At 38.3% G+C, this 20,554-nt stretch overlaps 1 protein-coding gene across 4 annotated transcripts in view; it reads right to left on the bottom strand.

Moving 5' to 3' along the window:
* Positions 1-20,554, bottom strand: part of ATXN7L1 (ataxin 7 like 1) — a 208,843-nt gene that overhangs the window by 120,935 nt on the left and 67,354 nt on the right. For 3 of the 4 annotated variants that reach the window (XR_010922883.1, XR_010922884.1, XM_067564467.1), the window contains exon 3: positions 15,671-15,775. The exons of the other annotated variant lie outside the window; for it this stretch is intronic. Coding sequence is in view for 1 of the 3 variants with exons in the window: in XM_067564467.1 (XP_067420568.1) it covers positions 15,671-15,775 (105 nt within the window). In the remaining 2 variants the exon portion in view is untranslated. The remainder of the gene's footprint in view (positions 1-15,670; positions 15,776-20,554) is intronic. 4 annotated transcript variants of the gene reach the window in all.

Raw genomic sequence — 20,554 nt, 5'->3', positions numbered from 1 at the left:
TTACACCACCTTGAAATTTCAGATGAAAACATCTGAAATCATGAAATTGACCAATTTTCAAATCCTATAGCCGTAAAACTGACTAGAATGGACCATGACTTTCATAGGGCCCTAGACATGACTAGGCAGATGGGGAAACATTACAAATATATATAATAGTTGACTCAGTTTATCACTCAACTGCTGAGTGTTGTCTGGAACATTTTAGTTGCTCTCAAAAATTCAAAAAGAAATTATTTTACATGATAATATCTTAACAGCTACTAATGGTCTGATAAGCAGAAGGGTTAATATATATATATGCAGCAGGGATTCAGTAATGTGACAGATTTTAAAGCCAAATTCTTTCCTTTACACCAAGCCAGAGAGGCTGAGCTTAGCACAGGAGCAGCAGTAGCATTGGTCCCTGGCAGCTCCTGCTCTCCCAGTTCAGAGGGTACCATGGATTCATGCTGGCTGATCAATCCATTGCTCCTCACCTCCTGTCCCAGACCCCACAAATGGGGAGTACTCATGGAGCTGAACTCCATGGCATGCATCAAGTGCGGACCATTGAGTAGGTGCCACGCATATTACCTTTCCCCATTCACTTCATGTACACAGTGGAACAGCTCCAATTCCTGGGATTTAGAGAACTCCTCCAGTTGGGGACAGGACATGGCAATTAGGGTGGGAGTGGAAAGTCAAAAGAACTTTACAGATGCTGAAGGGAAACAAGTTGATCAGAGAGATACTGGGATCAAGACAATGAACACTGAATATTCTCAATCTTCATAGCAAAATAGTGGTATAACCAAGGCCCTGTGTATTTCATGGTCCCTGAACATGACACAAAACTGTGCTCCAGAATTTAAGCTTTCATTTAAAATAAAAAAAAAAAAAATTGTTTCTAGAATATTGACTGAAAATTCAAAATGAGAAAGGGTTATAAACTGATGCAGTTTTCCAAGTCTGCAGACAAGGCTGAAACAACAGCTCTAAGATGGGTCCGAACAGTTTCCAGTTTATTCTACTAACAGCATATTAACTCTGAAGGCCAATGACAACAATTTAAATGTCAACATTATTGTTATATGTTGGGTCAAGGAAGCTCAGGCCCACAGAAATCTGTCTTGGCACAGCCTAATGGTAAGCCTGGGTAACAAAAATGGAACAATCCATGAGATCAGGAGTAATTTTAATCCCCTGATAATTTATTTCTATAATTTACTAATCATGTTGTTATAGCACTATTTGTCAAAGTATTTGTGATCCCTCCATGCTGTACGTTATCTGCATATTTAAGTTATGTACTGCACTCTTCTCTCTAACTCCACAAAGCTAGTTAATGGACCACAAAAAAACCACTTCCTACACTGCTTTTTTGCACCATGCTGTTCCTCATCTCTTAGTGTCAGTCTCTAACTATGCCTTTCTTGTCCATCTGAAGATTCTCAAAAAGTTTTAACTGTTTTCAACATTCCAGCTAAATGTATTTGGAACTAGGAAGTGACACAAAAATCTATTAACAACAAAGATGGGTTAACCTTTTCTGTTACCCCAAACAGAGACTACGAACACTGCATTTCCTCCCTCCTCCTCAATCTGCCCCTACCTCAGGGTAGTAACTGACCCCAGTAGTAATTCCAGTAGTATGCTAAGGTACCACTACCAAAAGTGGCAAATCTGCAAGTATATGCAAGAATGTATTAGTGTCCAAGTGACCTGACCACAGTCAAACACATACCTAAGCCAAATTAAAACATGATGTAAAATTTATACATCCCTTTTCACTCCTGTCTGTTGAATGCTGCCACAAGGCATTAGCCCACAGATTAATACATCATTGGTAGAATGCTACAGGGTGCAGACTGCAACATACACCACTCCCCCTCCTCTCAAACACCTCTCCCTGCAAATAATCATTTCTAAAAATAAGATTTTCATCCAGCAAACGCCTAAAATGGCTTTTGCATTATTTCACTTAAATTCAACAGGAACTAAAAGATCCCAGATCATGGAACCTTTACAACCTATCATCTGCAGATTTATGATTATTGTATAGGGCTCTCTTCATATACAATACATATGAGCTGTCTGAGGGCATAAACTGAAAGTATCTGTCTGCATATGATAAACACTGCTAGTGATTATCATAAACATAATTTACACCAGTGGTGTGCAAATTTTTCCAGACAGACCCCTCTTACTAGTAACAGAATCTGTCCACATCCCCCCTCCACTACTGCACAGCCAAGGCTTCCTGAGCAGTGGAGCTTGGGCTGAAGGTGGAGCTGGGGGCGGAACTCAGGATGGGGGAGGAGCTGGGGCTAGAGGCAGAGCAGGAAGGAGGGCAGAGCTGGGCTGGCGGGGGGGGAGTGGGGTTGGGGGCAAATCTGGACTGGAGGCGGAGCAGGACTGGGGGCTGAATGGGGTTGGGGGCAAAGTGGGGCTGGAAGCATGACACTCCCTCCCTATCCTCCCATGGGGGCTGGCCTAGGTCCCACCGCGCACCCCTCAAATGTTCCTCTGTGCCCCCCCAGGGGGGTATGCCCCACAATCTGTTTTACACACACACTGCTTGTTGTTCCATATTAGATCACAACTAGAGACGCCCTACTAGATACAGTGACACTAAACCACAATAAAAGAGTAATTCATACCTTATGCTATAGAAGTAACAAGCCTCCCAGAAATCTCTGTTAATTCCACAGAACACTACATAGTAAGCAAAATATTCCTGGTTGACAGTAGCACCAGTCACACACATTCAAATAATCAGTGAGGAAGATTTTCTAAATTCAACTCAGATAGCTTTAAAAATAGAGGGTTTTTGGTTGTGTGAACCTAAATGCTCAAAAATACATACCAGTCAGGGAAATAACTCTGACATCATCTTTTAAATAACTGTCTCATTATATGTCATGTAATGAATTATGTTTTACTTATTTATATAAATTAGCAATTTTATTTAAAAACAGTGGCCTACACGGTTTTCTAGCTTGTCTCTAATAAATATATTTTAGAACAAAAGGCTTAATTCAATATTTTTTAAGTTTTACTATGACTTATTACACTATCATAGGTAAACAGCATTAAGCTATTAAAACAATTATATGATTCACTGAAGGATTCTGAGATGGAAAATAGACACAGAAGAGTGCCAGTTTAAGTACAGTATTTCACGCAAACAAATATAACATTATGAATATATTTGGCAGTATTCGGAAATCCTAAAATTGGATACCCCTAGTACTAGTGGAATAAACAGAACCCACTAGATTTAGAAAACAAATCTGTATTACAAATACATATTTGCATGAGGCAGGAAATAAACTGATCCCACAGTGATCCAAGAAAAAATTCAAATTCAAAATAAAAATACCAGCAATATAGAACATTTCTAATTCCACTTAAAAAAAAAATCTGAAGTAGGTAAAAGAGCCAAAAGTAAAGTAGGTAAAACTGCCAAATGACATTCCAATAACTAGGTTTACATGCGTGTAACATTTTCCTAGGAATTCAGGGGTAATTCATGTGTACAATGTATATTAGTGACCAATCCCAACACTAATTATATTTCCTGCAGAGCATGTCAAATAAACTATCACCTGCACAGTGTGTTGAAGTAAGGACCAAATCTTTCTGTTGATCATATACAAGGTACGTAGAAGGGTGGAAGGACAAAGTACATTTGCTTTGAAGGAACTTAACACCTCTGAACACAGCAGAAACAACAATCTCATTCTTGTATCTTTAGCAAACTCAAAATCAGTGATGAGTGTTTGTACCAGACCAGAGAGGGGGAAAAAAGCATCTTCCATTATCATGCCATACATCAGTTCATCTATGCCCTCCTGATCCCAGACCAGTTCATAGTGGACAAGTCCACACCACAAAAACCACCACAACTGGCGATTAGTGGACATCCATTTTGGCAGTCTCAGCAGAGAAGCCAAGGATTGGAAAACGAACTCCCCTTTCACTGCAGACGTGATTCTCACCAGGCCAGTGCGGCAGCACATTGGCAGAGTCATGTTGAGAAGCCTGCAAGTGCTGTACCAGCTATGTTGATAAACAGAAGACTTCAACTCCAGTTCAAATCCAACATCTTTCACGAGTGTTAAATTCACAATCCAAGTTTTAAAATGTACTTTGTAAATCACTACTAAACAAATGCATGAAATTCTTCTTTTTTATATAAGTCATTCTTCTAATCATGTCACAACACAACCAATCCACCAAGAGATCTTAACATAACAACATGGGATATTATAGGGATTTACATTTCCAGTCTCAAACAAAAGTGCCATTGGGATCACTTGTTGGAAATATATTCTTTCAGGTATCAATTATTTGGAATATATATATTTGGCATGTAAAACATAGCAAGTGATTAAATTTTGAACAAATAAAAAGATGGATTTCAGTGGGATTCTTCCCTTAAAATTAAAGCTTGAATGGACTTTTGTAAAAGTATACACAAATACTGGATTAAAAGAACATAATACGTTTGTAAAATCATTCAAAAAGTTTGTAAAGCATTCAAAAGTTAGGAAATGTCAAAATTGAGGTTACCTGTGCAACCTTGATTTAGCTTGCTTGTGTGTATGCATTATCTGAAACCAGTTTTATAATGGGGAGTGTTGTGCAACTTTACTAATAGCTGGTGTCACCAGCCCTTCCTATAATTCAATATTTGCCAGAGAAATAATTTTTTCTATTTTCCCCAAAATAACAGTTATTCTGTCAAACAAACAGTTGAGAGAATGATGCTCTAAACTCAGCCCATAAATTATAGCATGCAGGAGATTAAATTTAAGCCTAATGCTACCCTTGAGCTTCAACAGCTGAGTCCTATAAATGGATACCCCTTAGAGAGAAATCCTTTTTGCGGGTTACTATTTAAAACTACACGTCTATTAAAAACCTTGTCTGAGACACAAATTACCAGGGATACCTAGCTCCCACCCACACAATGACTATTATGTAGAGTTCAAACATGCACCATATTAGTTTAATGTAGATGTGGATGGCTTGTGCAAGGCTTTCAAGACCACTTAAAATTCTGCATGGATGGGGGTACCATAGCAGGTGGCTTTTGTTCTATGTAGGCCAACTTGGAAGACTGAGTTAGGGCCAGACAAGGGAAGGGGTCATGCAATCTGGGATTTTGCAGATGTAGTGGCCCTAAACATCCCACACCAATAGCTGGTATTCTAACCACAGGCTAGAGCTGGGGGCGGGGAGCTTGGCCCCAGGCAGGAGTAGATTCCACCTTTTTAACCTTTCTCCCAGAGGGAGAAATTGCTTGTGCAATTCCTAATTCAAAGTAAATTAAATGAAAAATAGTGGGTAAAAAACAAAACAAAACACTTCCTCCCTCCAAAAAACCCCTCTATATACTAAATTACCCAGAATACATAAAGATAAAAATTAGTACACCAAAAAAAAGGAAGGTTAGCGCATGTTCTTGGCAGCTGTTAACTAAATGTCAACCAACACTGCCAGACTTAACACAAAAGTGGAATGCGACTAGTTTTCATTATTTCAGTTTTGTGTGGAGCGAACATCTAGCCTCAAAATGACAATATAAAAAGAAAAGATTGGCCTACGCTTATTAACATCATGGCATTTAAGCCTTGACAAGGCAATTAAATGATCGTATATATCATAGAAAAGCACCATATAATAATGAGAAACCAACAAACTTCCTTTTTCCATCAAGGATACAAGTGCTTTTCTTTCTTTGATTAAGGTCATTATACACTGGACAAAATATTAACAGTTACAGAAAAAAGTTGTATTTCATTAGTAGAGATGATACACTCGGTAGTTTAACTTGTTCACAGTTTTGATGCTGTTTCTAACAAAATGTGACACTGATAACAGTATCAAAATGCTTATGAGAAACAAAAATAGTTATGTTCTAATTCATTGGCTCTCAAATGAATTTTTGCTGATGCTGCAGTTTTGACCTTTAAAATAGTATATTAGTGACAGTCTAGTCCTGTGGTTATTTGGAACTGTCATGCAAATAAAATAATAAATCTTTTGAATGTAAAGAATAATATGTACTATTAATTAATTAAAGGGCCATATTACAAAGCAGTTGATTTTCCCGTTGACCAGAAAGTGCTAAAGAGATGACGAATTCACCATCGGAAAAGGGTTTGCAATGCAGCGCAATGCAATAACTTGCCTGGAGTGCTGCTAGATGGAATTAGTCATTTTGGAAAAGAAAGCCCTTCCATTTCTTTTGTTATTGAACCATTTCACTTCTGCTTTTACCCAAGTTTTTTTTATGGAAAAAACTGTTATCCTAATTTTTCTCCACTTCTGATTCATAATTGTTATCATGATGCTGCATGGGGTACGATTTCACTTGATGAAGTTCTGTTTTACATATTGCATATATCATGATAGTTTCAGATGAGTTTGGTTCCAACAAAACTAAATACTTGTCTTCCCACTCACTATAAAACACCCTCTTTTCCTCTTGTAAGTCATGGCTGTGGTTTGCAGAAAGTGGTGCTGACAAGCCAGAGTTACCTATGTCACTCATATTAGGTTCAGTGTAAGTTGGTCACTTCTGTGCTTCCTTTTCAGCAGAAATGTTTTGTATATCCACAGTGGCACATAATACATTTAAAGCTGTTATTGTAGTGGGGGCTTCCCCCACTAGTGAGTTCCTCCCAGCTGTAACGTTTGGGAAGAATTCTGGTGGCCACACACCCAGTCTGCTCCTTGGGCCTGTCCCCTGTTCTCCAGCTCTGGTCCTCCATGTCCCTGCAGCAACAGCAGCTGCCACCTGTGCTCTCTCCCAGCTGGGCCCCTACGTTCACTGCAGTGTGTGCACCATCCTGAACCTGTGCTCCCTGGCTGACACTGTCAGTCCCGGAGTTGCTTCTGGGACTCAGCTCCCCAGCAGCAGCACCAGCACCACCACCGTCTATGCCGGCCAGCGTCTTCCTGCTTCTGCCTTGCTCCTCTCTCCGCGCAAGCTGATGATTTCAGAGCTGGTCAGGTGGCCCCTTGGTGAGTGACTCTCCCCTTCAATGGAAGGCAAGCTGGTAAACAATGAGGTCTGGCCAGTCAGGGCCCTCCCAGAGCCCCCTTGACAACCAAGCCGAAGGGGGTGGAGAGAGAGGACTGGTTGCTTCCCACAGTCAGAGGCAGCAGTCCTACTACAGTATAACGAAACATCCCCAGGCCCAACTCAGGCTTGGGCGCTGCTTCCGGGAGCAGAGCCAGTGGCCACAGCAAGGAGTTTGGAGAAGGGGCTCTGGGACCCCAAAAGTCAGTGGATGCACCTGAGAATCACTGTCTAGTTCATGTATCAAGAGTGAACCATTACTCGTTCATTTTACAGCTCAGCCTTCTTCCTCTGAATCACACACAGTTCATTAAATTCTGCTGTACCACCATCACTCTGCAAAACAGCTAATCTGAAATGCATTCAAAATATAATCTCTCTCAGGGATACAAGTCATTATTTGAAAGGGAGAAAAGTTTTTATATATATTCTAGAATACTGTATGGTGTCCTAGATATTTTTCTTAAATTATGTTTCTGAAGCAAAGAGATCAAATGAAAGATTATCCCCTACACACTTGTTGTGAAGAAACAAGTATGCCAACCCTAGCTTTCATATAATCAGACAGTGACAAGTCAGGTGTGCATGTTCTCTCTGACCTGTCATTATACTCTCCTATAATGAGTCTCTGCCCCCTACTTACAGGTATATGGTAAAACGACCTTGCAGATAGGAAGCACAGAACAATAAAATCATACCACAGAAGTCAATAATGGAGAAGACCCACTAGGTCATTTAGTCCATCTCTGTCAAAGCACAATTGTTCTCCAGTGTACATTTGCTAATATTTAGTCCTATCTAGTTCTAATTACCTAAGTAACAGGACTTCCATCACTGCCCTGGAAACTACTTCACAGCCCCAGATCTCACTGTTGGAAAGTTTTTCTGGATAGTCTGCCCGCCTAAAATTTGCTTTCTTAATTCAGTTTAACAACTCCTGAATATGCCACCATTTATTAGTCTAAACATTTCATGTTTATCCTTTGTGTTTACAGTCTACAAATATATTTGTGTTTATATATTATTTGGATTTGTACAAAAAGTTAAAAGGGTATCTACCTAGAACTCTAATCTCTGCCATAAAATTTACTTTTTTTTTTTTTTTAAATTTAGTAGCCCGCAGATCATCCCTTCTTCCCTACAGATCTGACCTCCAGCAAAACATTGCAAACTTGTCTCATCCTGTCTCTGGTCCATCACTATCACAGTTACTGCTTAGACAAATGAAACGTATTTAACTCATTCCTCATATCATTCCCCACAACTCCCTAAGAAGTTTTGTTGCTCTTCTCTGAGCATCCTCCAATTAATTAAAATGCTTATAACAGGTTTCCTAAAACAAACTTAGTATTTCCAGGGGGAATCATACCAGAGGTGTAATTATACTGAACAATTATCTTCTTATTCCATAGCATAAAACATCAGATAGCTTTACAAAACTTATATCTTGTTTTTCCCAATCATTATCATCCAAGACCTTTTATTATTACTGCTTTCTAAGTTTCTTCATCCCATTGAATATCTATGCTTCAATTTAGTTTTTCTCACATGTATTAGCAACTATTTTTTCCAAGTTGAGGCTAATTTTATTTTCTGCCCATCTCTCTAATCTCTTTGTGTCCCCTTTATTATTTCTGTCTTCACAATCTCCCTTAAGGGAAAGGGAATTCTTACAGTTACAGAATAGGATTGAAGTGCATGAGAGCTGGGCTCTGTCTGGAGCTATGCAACAGGCTTCCTGTGTAATCTTGGGCATGTCACCTTACCTCTCTGCCCCTCAATTTTAGTTAAGTGCTTTGAAATCTTTGGATGGAAGGCACTATAGATCTGTAAAGTATTACCATCTACAGACGTAATTTGCTAATTGTTCCTTCTTCTAGACCAGTGGTTCTCAATCTGCGGCCCGCTTATGGCCCAATGAGCACACAGCTGCAGCCCACATGACATCTTCAGGGAGTATATACATTGTGTGGCTGTGGCCCACATAACACACATAGCACTGCACATGCAGCCCACAATGGTAAATAGGTTGAGAACCACTACTAGACTATTGCTAACCCAAACTGATCCCTGCAATATTCCACATTTCCCCGAACCTCATACTTCACCATTTAGCCCAACACTTTAAGTTCCTTCAGTCAATTTTGGTTTTGAGACATGATATCATATGATTTACTAAATTCCAGAAATGTTACATCTGCCTCTTTTCCATTCACTACGTTTGTTTTATCATAAAAAAAGCAATCAAACTGGTCTGACAAGTTCTATTCTTTTTATGAACCTATTCTGCTTGTGGTTCATGGCTCCATAAACATCTGTGAAGAGATATTTTCAGTTAACAGGGAAAGACGGACTTACAGGACTGTTATTGCTAGTATCATCATTTCATTGTTTTTGATAATTGGAACCATATTTATTTTTCTTTAGTTTTGTGGTACGACCCCTGTTTTCTATTACTTAAAACTGGCAAAGGACAGTAAAGAAAAAGTAGTGTAATACAAGAATATCAACAGATATTTTGTGGGGAGGGGAGGGAAGAGAAAGGCGTCTAGTGGAGAACTGCAAAAATCCAACATTATTTAATAACTGACAAATGAACGGTTAATGAAAGTCATGTGGACAAACACTGTTGATTACTAGCTCTTTTAAAATCTTCTGCAAAAACAGCCGTCTAGAAAGAGTATAGACAGGGCACTATGCCTCATCACTACCACAAGGAACACAGTGTTACCCCCTGGCATGTTCCGAGCCTCCATTAAGGCCAGCATTGAGAGCCTAAAGGTCAGTCTCAAACTTCTGTCTTCCATATGGTAAAGTGCACTGAACTACATTACGAGCCACAAAATTCAGTTGATGTGTCATTGGAAACTACTCTATGCAAAAGTTTCCACAACTTTATGCTTACAACACTAGATATTGATGCATATAATGTATACAAATTAAATAGTTTTGTTAGTCTAAAGCTGAGTAACTCAGTGCTGGAATACAACCTACTCATTATTCAGGACAACTGCATTCACAAACAGACACCTGGCTCAATCCATGGATTGATGGCAGATTCCGACTGATAGGATGCCACTTGCAAACAGTTCCAGAGCAAAACTGGCACGAGTCTCAGTATCTGGAATACTGAAACTGAGAGCAACCCGAACAAAAATGTAATTCAATTATGTAGCTATATAAACTATTATGCATTTGTCAATAAAAGCCACGTCTATTTTTTGTTTCAGTTATGCTTTAGTTTCACACACACATTCTCTCAACCAGACTACCTTCCTTACAACTCCAAATATTAAGCTCTATCCAGATTTACTTCCCAAATGCCGTGCGCAACTATGACTCCCTCTGATATTTAGTTTTTAAAATTATATTAAAGAGGAAAAATATCAGAAATACAAAACAAGAAAAAAACCTGGTGAGAACCCTGAGCTTCACTCTGTTTCTATGTCAGTAGTAAAAGGCAATTCTACCGTAAATGGCAATAAGAACACAGAGAAGCTATAATGGAGACTCCTAAAGAAATCCAGTAATCTAAGAGAAAAGTAAACACCATAACAATAACCGGCCTTCCTTTTTCACTCTCTGAACCTAACATTATAATAATACTTTTTAAGTTATTTATTTGAAAATAATAATGTAGCTCCCAATATTTAAAAAAAATCTTTTTTAGTTTAAAAAAAAAAAAGGGGGGGGGGGAAGGGTTCTCCCAGATGGTCACATTACAATAATCTAAAATTTTAATTAAAAATAATGATCAAATGAAATCTGCTGATTAGAAAATTAGTAATGAAAAATACCTAATAAAATTTAAAGTTTAAATTATACAGATGTCCAACAGAGTGTAGAGGAGGAGTAAGGAGAAAAAGGCAAAAATTACAAACCAACATTTTGATTTTTTTTATCCTGCAAACCTAAATAGAAAATAACAGTGAACTCTATGATCATTGGTTTTCCCTTTTCTCTGCCTTCTCCACACCTTTTTAGCTGCAGCTCAAGACATGCAAGACCGTAAGTTTCAAATTAACAGAACAATGTAAAGTATCCTCACGTCCTCTTAGTAAGGTGTTCATTGTCTCTAAATTTACACAGAATGGAACAGGACACACTGCTATATACTGTAATTGAACAAATTTGATTCAGCAAATTAGTTCCAAGGCTTTCCAGGTGACAGAACTCAAAATAAAGTAATACTGAAAAAGGGTAAATATTTTCCACACAAGAGCAGACCAATGGTCCACCTATTTCAATTTCCTGTTTGACAGTGGCCAGTATCAGATACTTCAGAGAAAAGTGTAAATCCTCACATAACAGAGAATTCTGCAATTGCAAGCCCCTTGGAAAAGACTCTTCCTAGCCCCAAGTAATTAGCAGATAACTTACCTCTAATCACATGAGATTTTATAATCAATTTCATCATAGCTAGTGTAAATGCATATCTAATCTTTGACATACATGTCCAACACTTTTTTTGAATCTTGGCCTCAATAACATCCTGTGGCAATGAGTGTCACATGTTAATTGTGCCTTGTGTAAAAGAGTACTTTTATCAGTCTTAAATTTGTTTTTAATTTTCTTAGATTTTTTTATATATATTTTTAAATTGTATTTATTACACGGATGAAGAGAGGCTCCCAACTGCCTTTCTCTATGCCACTCATTACATATACTTCTATCACAACACCTCTTACATGTCTCCTCTCTAAACAAACTAGTCCTAATAGTTTTAATCCTGTCTCACATGGAACTCTTCACATTCATCTATGTATTTGTTGCCCTTCTGTGGGGCCTGTTCTACAATATTCCATTTATATCCTTCTTGAGATGGTGATGACCAGAATCAAGTATAGTATTTTATATGAGGGCACACTGTCAATCTAGACAGTGATATAATATTTTCAATAGTCTCCATTGCTTTTTTTTTAATGGAATTTAACATTCCACACATTGAGCAGAAGTTTTATTGAGCTATGCATGGTGACATACAGCACTTTTCTCATGAGTGATAACTTAGGTGATAACCAATGTGCACCATGAGTTCAAATTACCCCTTGTGCATTACCTTGCACTCATCTACAGTGAATTTCATGTGCCATCATGTTGTCTAATTACCTAGCTTTATTAGGTTCCTTTGGAATTCCATAGAATATTCTCTAGTTGGCTAATAATTGTATCATCTGCAAATTTTGCCATCTTCACATCATTGTCCCAATGATTAATAAACTAAACACTTATATTACTTAGAAAATCTTGGGGTGTCCCACTGTTAACCTCCTTCCGTGTTTAAAATTGGCCATGTTTCCTGATATTTATCTTCTGTCTCTTAACCAGTTTTTCATCTCTGAAAAAACTTACCCATTCATTTCGTGATTTGATTAATAACTTCTTGTGTGGGAATATATACAAATTTCTAAAAATCATCAGATAAGAACCTAAAGAGATACTATCTGAGCACCTCAAAACATTAAGCTTTGCCTCAGTTCCCTACCTGTAAAATGGGGATAATGCTTCTCTACATCACAGGGCTGTTGCAGGGATGAGAGTCATTTTAAGTGACTTGCCCACAGACTCACAGGAAGTCTGTGACAGAGAAGTAAATCAAGATATCCTGAGCCCCAATCATGTGCCTTAACCACAAAACCATATTTACTTTTCAACTATTTTGCTGACTGTTTTAAAAACATTCAAAAAAAAAATTGGGGGGAAACCCTTTATATAAGCTATGCTGATTTGTTTGTGTCTGCCTTATCATGCTAGGTGTTTTATAATTCTCTTTTAAATTGTTATTTCAATTAATTTACCTAGTAGTGAAGTAAGGCTCTAAAGTCTGTAGTTCCCTGGGGCATGCCTAGCACCTTTTTAAAAGAAAAGTAGAATATTAGCTAACTTTCTGTCCTCCAGTGTAGTACCTGATTTTAATTGTATATAATTTTTGTTAGCAGCTCAGCCATTTCATTCTTAAGTTACTTCAGAACTCTTGAATACAAACCATCTGGACCTCGTGACTTGTTGCTTTTTAAATGATCATTTTGTTCCAGCAGCTTTTGTCAGCTCAGTTTCTCACAGTGACTCATCTTTATCTACAAAGAATAGGCCTGGATAGGTATCATTCAAAATTCCTTTACAATGACTGCAGATGCAAAACTAATTAGCTTCTTGGCAACATCCTTAAATTCCCTGGGTTTCTTCCTTTTACTCCATGGTAATCTAGCCACAGATCTACTGACCATCTTGCATGCTTCCAGGTTCTGACATACTTAAAGAATTCCTTGCTGTTTGCTGATTAACTTTGGTGATTAGCTGTTTAAATTTTCCCTCTTGGCCCTCCTAATTTCCATTTTACAATTTACCTGCCATAGTTTACATTCCTTATTATTGAATTCACCATGCTCTACTTCCATGTGACAGACACCCATCAGGCATGAATAAAATCCTGTGCATCTTGCCATTCAATGACAAATATTTTCCATTTTGCTGAGGAGTATACATACTTTCTGCAATGGTAGCATGGTATGCTTAAATATCCCCTGTACTAATTCTAAGGATTTGAATGTAGCTTTTAATTTTAAAATATTTTTGTCACTATTAGATTCCTCCCTTGTTTAGCCTCCTAGATTTCCCCATACAGTTTGCTGTAGTCATGTCCCTAAGAACACATACCATTTCCCCTTGTAATCAACTCACATCTTGATGGGGGTAACCAGTGCACTCTATGCTTTCTTTGCAAAAAATCTTCTTACTCTGTGTCATTTTTTCCAACATGCAAGCTAACACTAGTGACAGATGAGAGACTGGTGTCATTTACACTCAATTCCTTTAAAAAATCACTGCATGCATAATTCAGTTGAAACTTCAATGATCAGATGAAGAAATCAGATTATTGATCTCAGGGATTTTTTTTATTTTATTTCTAACAGGGGTCATGCATGTCCACTTAACGGAAAGAGGGCCATCTTTAATATTTACCCCAGGCCAGCATTTCATGGCTGTAGGCTGGTATGTATCATACATGCCACAGTAAGTAATTTTTAATTATCCTTGAGTAGCAATTCTGCAGCATACACAATTTTTTGTTCTGCATCAAGCCTTTATTAACTCACTGATTAAATATAAATACTTTATGTATCCCTTTTACCAGTGGCCATGTGTGTAGAGGCCTGTCAACCTTGGGAAAATACGAATATAACATAGGCTAGAGGCAACAATTGGGTTGGAGAGAAAACATGTGAGAGGCGTATGTGTTCAAGAAAAATTACTAGTTATGACCTTGGAATTGGTCCTTTAAAAATAACTATGTTCATGACCCATGTATCTAAGATTTGAATTTTTAGGATGTTGGTACCGGAGCCACAGAATCCTCATGTTTTCAGATCTTGTCCTTTTCACAAAATACTCAGTGTGGCATTCAGTTATTATGCTTTGTTTCACAATTGTTACAGTAAGACCTTACTCTGCTGATCTGTGGCACCTAACTGCCTGCATCATGACTTCAATTGCTTCCTGTTGGTCTTACACAGATGGATTTCTGTAGCGTTAACACTTAGTAAGTGCTCCTCCAAAGTGGACTTAGTGCTTTTTACATTTCCTGTTCTGCAGTTCATTTGCTGAAAAATTCCACTTACTGAATTGCATCCTGCATACAATACTGAAAGATAAATGGGATCTATGAACTCTGTTTGCAACAGAAAAAAGTAAAATCTTGCTGGGTCACCTTCAGTTTTGCTTTCTGATGCATTTTAACCAATCTCTCCTTTAGTATTAGCTACTTTTCATTGTTCTGCAACTCTCCGTCAAAAACTAGCTTGATTAAATTGAGGTTTTTAGAGGAAAATGTACAAAGCTTTCAGGAATTCATATAAAACTCATCAGGTTAGTGTCCTGGCCAAGCCCTGCTGCTCCCCTTTATTTGTATAGATCAAAATATTAGACAAATAATAAATTATGAGACTAGGACTTGGGGTGAAGATTTGCAAGAAATGCCGCAAAGCAGTTTGCTAATGTGAAATAAAAAATGCTCTTCAAACAAAATGAGCTCTGTTTTCAGATATCAAAACAAGGATACACTTTGTAATCTCGCCATTAGCAGGCTAATTTAGAAAAAGTATTTGCACATTTCTACAACTCCTGGTATTTTTAAAGCGTTTTTTGTATACACACAAGTTGCAACAGATCAACCTTCATTTCAAACTTCCTAAATAACAACTCAATAAAATTCCGCCTTGAGACCTTCCCTTCTGTGTTCTGGTTAACAGTTTCTCTCTAAATCAGCTCTTTAAGTCACCCCACTGCTCAACTTTGATAGAGGCCAATTCAAGGTTACATCATAATAGTTTTAGTCTAGTTAGTATCTAGTTACAGGTATTATCTAATTTGTTGTTATAGGTTCAACTTGAGAAGCCTTGCTTCTGGGATATTTTAACTTTCCCTATAAGAAACTTATACCTGTTTTCAGGCATCTGTGAAGTTCTGCACTGAAAACAGACATGATGACAAGAGCATTATCTTTGCAATGTCTCGGTCATGACTGTATGCAATGTTTCTTATGAGAACTGTACACTGATCTGGCACTGTAATCCAGGAATGAAAATTTTCACTTACCGCAATGCGACTGGAAAACCTGTGGCTTGACTACCTGATTGCAGATATTACACACTACTAGATAGAAATCGTCATGAGCTGGATAATGGCCAAATAAGTGCATATCTGTGGGAAAGTTAAAAAATATATATAAGTATTAGAAGTTATGCGTTAAGAGTATATTTAAAAGAAATTAAAGATACTGTAGGATTACTAGGATTATATTTGCAAAAACAAAAACTACGTAATATTCTCTATAAGGACAGCATTGGCAGTATGTTATCAGAATAGATATTTGCCAGCTCTAATTTCTATGATCCTTTATTTAAGCTGTGGACAGAACATCTCATTCTGACAATCAGAATACAAGAAGCGGCATCCCTCTCTACTTATGGGAAATAACTGTAATACTGAATAAAGCACTCCAGAACATATTGTAGGGAACAGTCCTGCACTAGGAAAGGACTGACAAAATGAAACAATAGGTTCTTCCCATCTCTAATTTCTATCATTATTTCAGCAAACAGGAAGCATGAGTTCTGTACCAGCTTATGACTTAAGAGTTTGGCTCTCTGTAGACTATTAGCAGAGTCTTCTTTTTAACTGTTAGAGATAGGAGCCAGGGTCAAAGATTCTATAGCTTAAAAATAGCAGAAGAGGCCATCCCTGCTTTGCTTGGACACAATTAATGACAGGAAGTGAAACTGCTGACTGGGTCTCAAGCAGGAAGGAAGGTGCTGCCAGACAGTGTATCCCATTAGGTTTCCTGACACTGGGGTGAGGAGCAAGGATCTCCAAAGTAGCATTTTACATTGACTAACTGGGAAACTCCATGGAATCTATTAACGTTAGGTAAATGAGGCCCTCTGTTTTCAGTTTTACTAATTTTTACTGAAAAATTCCCAGGTTTTACAAAAGCTACTATTTGGTTTTTTTACTGATTTGCACCCAAATTTAGACTGCTCAAGTATGTGAAAATACTGATTATGTTAAGAAAATCCAATACATTATATTAGGTAGACACGGTTATGTTAATAATAAATTAGTCTAAGTGTAAATGCGAGGCTGTCATTAAAATAAGACAACGTACTGGAAGATAAGTGTATGTACTGTTAATGTGCAGTCCATGAAATAAACCACAGCATTAAGCTGCTCTTACTTTCAATACTCTTACTTTTCTCTATTTGTTAGCTTTTTTCTCTCTCCTTCCACCTCCAACACTAACCCCAATATTTACCAGGAAACTGTAACGTTAATTTTTTGCGTCCACTTTCACTCATTTTTTAATTTTTCTAACAAACACTGGTAACCTGAAATTTTTTAAAACACAACTGAAAATGAAGTGCCTTGTAGGTAGCTAATGGTAGATTCTTTTGGGCAAACAACGAATGCGTTGCTGGACTGTCAAATGCCTCTCCTGGTATCAACAATGTCAACTGTGGCCCATGATACCACTCAGGACAGGTCCATGACTTATTCAAAGATGTCACATGATAGCACCTTAGCAGTACTTACTGCATCTAAAAGATCTACTAGAAAGCTTGTAAATGCTACTTCTGATGGAGATTCCTTAAAAGATAGCTCTCAATTCAGCACTGCTTTGCCATTTAAAAGACAAACTCCATTTATTTGAATTAAAATTAAACATTAAAAAATCTTCTATTGCAGAAAGATCACAAAAATTAAAGGGCTCTGATACCAAAATACTAGCTGAGCGTGATAACAACATGAGCCTTTAAATATCAATTCTCTAATACAGTTGTGGCCTGTCACTTATGCTTATTCAAACAAGTAGCTTTTTCAATGGGTGAATTAATATATTACCAACGTTGTTTCACTGTTTCTTGATAACGGTAGTGCCAGAATGGTATGTTTTCATTAAAAATTGTGTCATATTCTGCACTGCCATGTGGGAAAGCTCACAGTTTGATTCCCAGGACTAACATCACTCTTCAGGTTGAAAGGGTTGGGAGTGAATGACAAGTCTTTCAGTCTCTGGGAGAGCGAGGGATGGGGGGAGCAGAGTAGCCTCCATAATTCTATAAAGGAGCCATGTTAGTGGACTCTAAAAGACCCTTATTCAACTATCCGTGGCCAGAAGCTCGGATGGCACAGGCCCTCAATGATAGACAAGACAACATTAATCAAGAAGAGATACTAAAGGCCAGGATGTGGAGGAAAGCAAAAGCCCCATTCTATACTGCTATTACAATGTCACAAGACCTGATTACAACATGGTCAAAAGTTATAGTGCAGATGGGACCGAACCATGGCCCCTTCATCATGCTACAACCTTATCCTTTCCAAGGTTTTAACCTAGTTACAGGGACATAGTTAGGCCCTATCCCCACTATAAATAAACCATGTTGTTATTTAACCCCTTAACTAGTTACAGTTTTAGTGCAGATAGGACCAAAATTGAATACTAAGGCCTGTTGCTCTGCACAATTATTAATTTTATTGCTTGATAAAAAAAGAACAATTTGCCAGGCCATTTTATTTTATTCTCACATCTAATATGGTTATATAATTTTAAGAACGCTGGAGGCCATTCCTTCTACTTTAGCCTGAGGATGAAGATATTGGTCTTAAAAACACTTTACGCTGCAGTCCAGATATAGCAATGCTAAAGCTAAGATTCTGCTCCTGATTCTCCATTTGTAGATTCCCATTGTCAAAACCTTATAACTCCATGATAAGGATTCCCTCACTGGGCTGAAACTTGGCACAAGCGCTCTGCTCAAGAACCATCCATTTCATTACATTTATGAAATGCTTCAGCCATTTTTTAAAAGTTTAAAGGAGTTTGGGAAAAAAAAGTTTCATTCTTACTCTTGAAGAACCTCTCCAATTTCATCATCAGAAGCAAGCTCCCCACAGACCAGGATACACCACCTCAAAGCGGCACCAGAGCCTACCAGAACAACAGATGCAAAACCTGCAGAAACAGTCCATTGCTACAAAGATAAACACCCCCCACAACACACCTTTCAAGATCCACAGGCCCTTCACATGCCTATCACAACATGTGTTGCACCTCATCCAGCGCACTAAATGCCCCAATAGCAGCTATGTGGGTGAAACCAGACAGACAATCTCTATGCTCTTGAATGAACTTTCCCAGGAACCTGATAAGAGACAAAAACACCACATCATTTGTGGATGAATATTTTTCACAATGCGATCACTTTCTATCTGACCTATCAGTTCACATCCTCAAAGGAAACCCTGCACAAGTCTTTCAAAAGATGAGCCTGGGAGCTTTAATTAATAACTTTGTTAGACATTAAAAATCACTGACTGATTAGAGATACTCGATTCATGCCTTATGACATTCGTCTATAACCCACTAACATTCTGGGACCAACAGGGCTACAACACTACATACTATAAAAAACATAGAATTATCACTTGGCAAACAGAAAGGTACAGATCATATTTAAAAGTTACATTTTGTCACTATTCTAAATTCTTTAAGCTTTTTCAATCCTCAGAATGCATATAATATATTAGGCCTTCAGAACATGCCCAGTTCTGCGGCTTATGTTAGTGGAAGCCCAGCTGCGAGAAATGGCTAAAAAACAGAAGGAGTTAATACTCCAAGAATCTATCTAAGGACATGACAGAATTAGAAATCAGGCCAGCTCACAGTATTAGAGAAGCAATTGCATCTTCACCACACACAATATTGGAGAGGCAAAGTGGGGAATGAGAGGACTATTAATACTACATAGCACCAACAATAGCTTTTGTAGTACTGAAATGGCGATAGTGGAGAAAAGGGTGAAGTGAGTTGCACAGAAAGTGCAGAGGAAATGGCAAGAAAAGTCCTATGCGTATTATGGCTTCAAAGTGGGGAACATGCTTGACAAACTTCGAACATTTGCAGTGTTGGTGTGGCCAAGTTGGTTGCAGGATATTAGAGAGACAAGATGGGTGAGGTAATATCTTTTATTAGACCAACTTCTGTTGCTGAAAGAGACAAGCTTTCGAACTCACACAGAATTCTTTTTCAGGTCTGGGAAAGGGATTCACTGTGTTTGAGGTCCAACAGAAGATCTGACCTCACCCACCTTCCATCTCACACATTTTTGAACACAGATGTAGCTTGCATAGCTTGGTGTGAACAGGAATTTTCTTTTTTCCAATTTAAATAACCAAGTTTGCCATAAATAACCATGTGTCAGGAATCACAGGTCTTGAACTCTGGTCCACAGGCCTCTTAGGGCTAGTACGTTGCAATTTGCCACCCACTGACCTGTTAGCAGGTGCCTGAATAGAAGCTGAACCCTGACAGAGAACTCCAGTCTGGAATCTCATTGGCAGAATGTCAGCAGTCCTGATTGGTTCACAGCTTCTATGTAAGCCCAACATAGGAACAGGAAATTGTCCATGCAACTGGGATCTCCCTGCTTCTGACTCCTTCCCCTACAATACCTGCTCCTGCTACTTGCTACTGCTCTCCTATTAACCTAACCCTACCTGCTTCCTGACACAGACTCTTGGTTTTGCCCTCTGGTTTGCCTTGGACTCTGACTTGACCTGATTCCCAACTCCTGCTCCAACCACTAGGTCAGACCACCCAGGCCTCAGTCGTGACACCATGTTTGGCAAAAGTCAGGCTATTTCTTTGATGGAAAAAACACTTAGTGATGGTCTCTGGCTGGAATATGACTGCGGTCTTCCGTTTCCTTCTGGGAGCTGGTTGGTCAAGCTTGCAAAAGCCTTGCACTCATCTCAACGGCATCTCTCTGTCTATATGTAACATAACAACTTTTGAACATTGCATTTGATCAATTCCAAATATTCAGGGAAGGTTCTAGGCATCACTGGCCAGAATCCTGTTGACTTTTGGGAAAACACGGAAAATGGAGATGGGAAGAATTGGGGTCAATTGGAGCCTGT

The sequence above is a fragment of the Emydura macquarii genome, unplaced genomic scaffold (assembly GCF_026122565.2).
Source record: "Emydura macquarii macquarii isolate MOO-44397 ecotype Brisbane River unplaced genomic scaffold, CSIRO-AGI_Emac_v2 contig_2636, whole genome shotgun sequence".
In the NCBI taxonomy this organism is placed as follows: Eukaryota; Metazoa; Chordata; order Testudines; family Chelidae; genus Emydura; species Emydura macquarii.
Note: the sequence above shows the minus strand (reverse complement) of the source record. Positions and strands in the feature narration are given on the sequence as shown.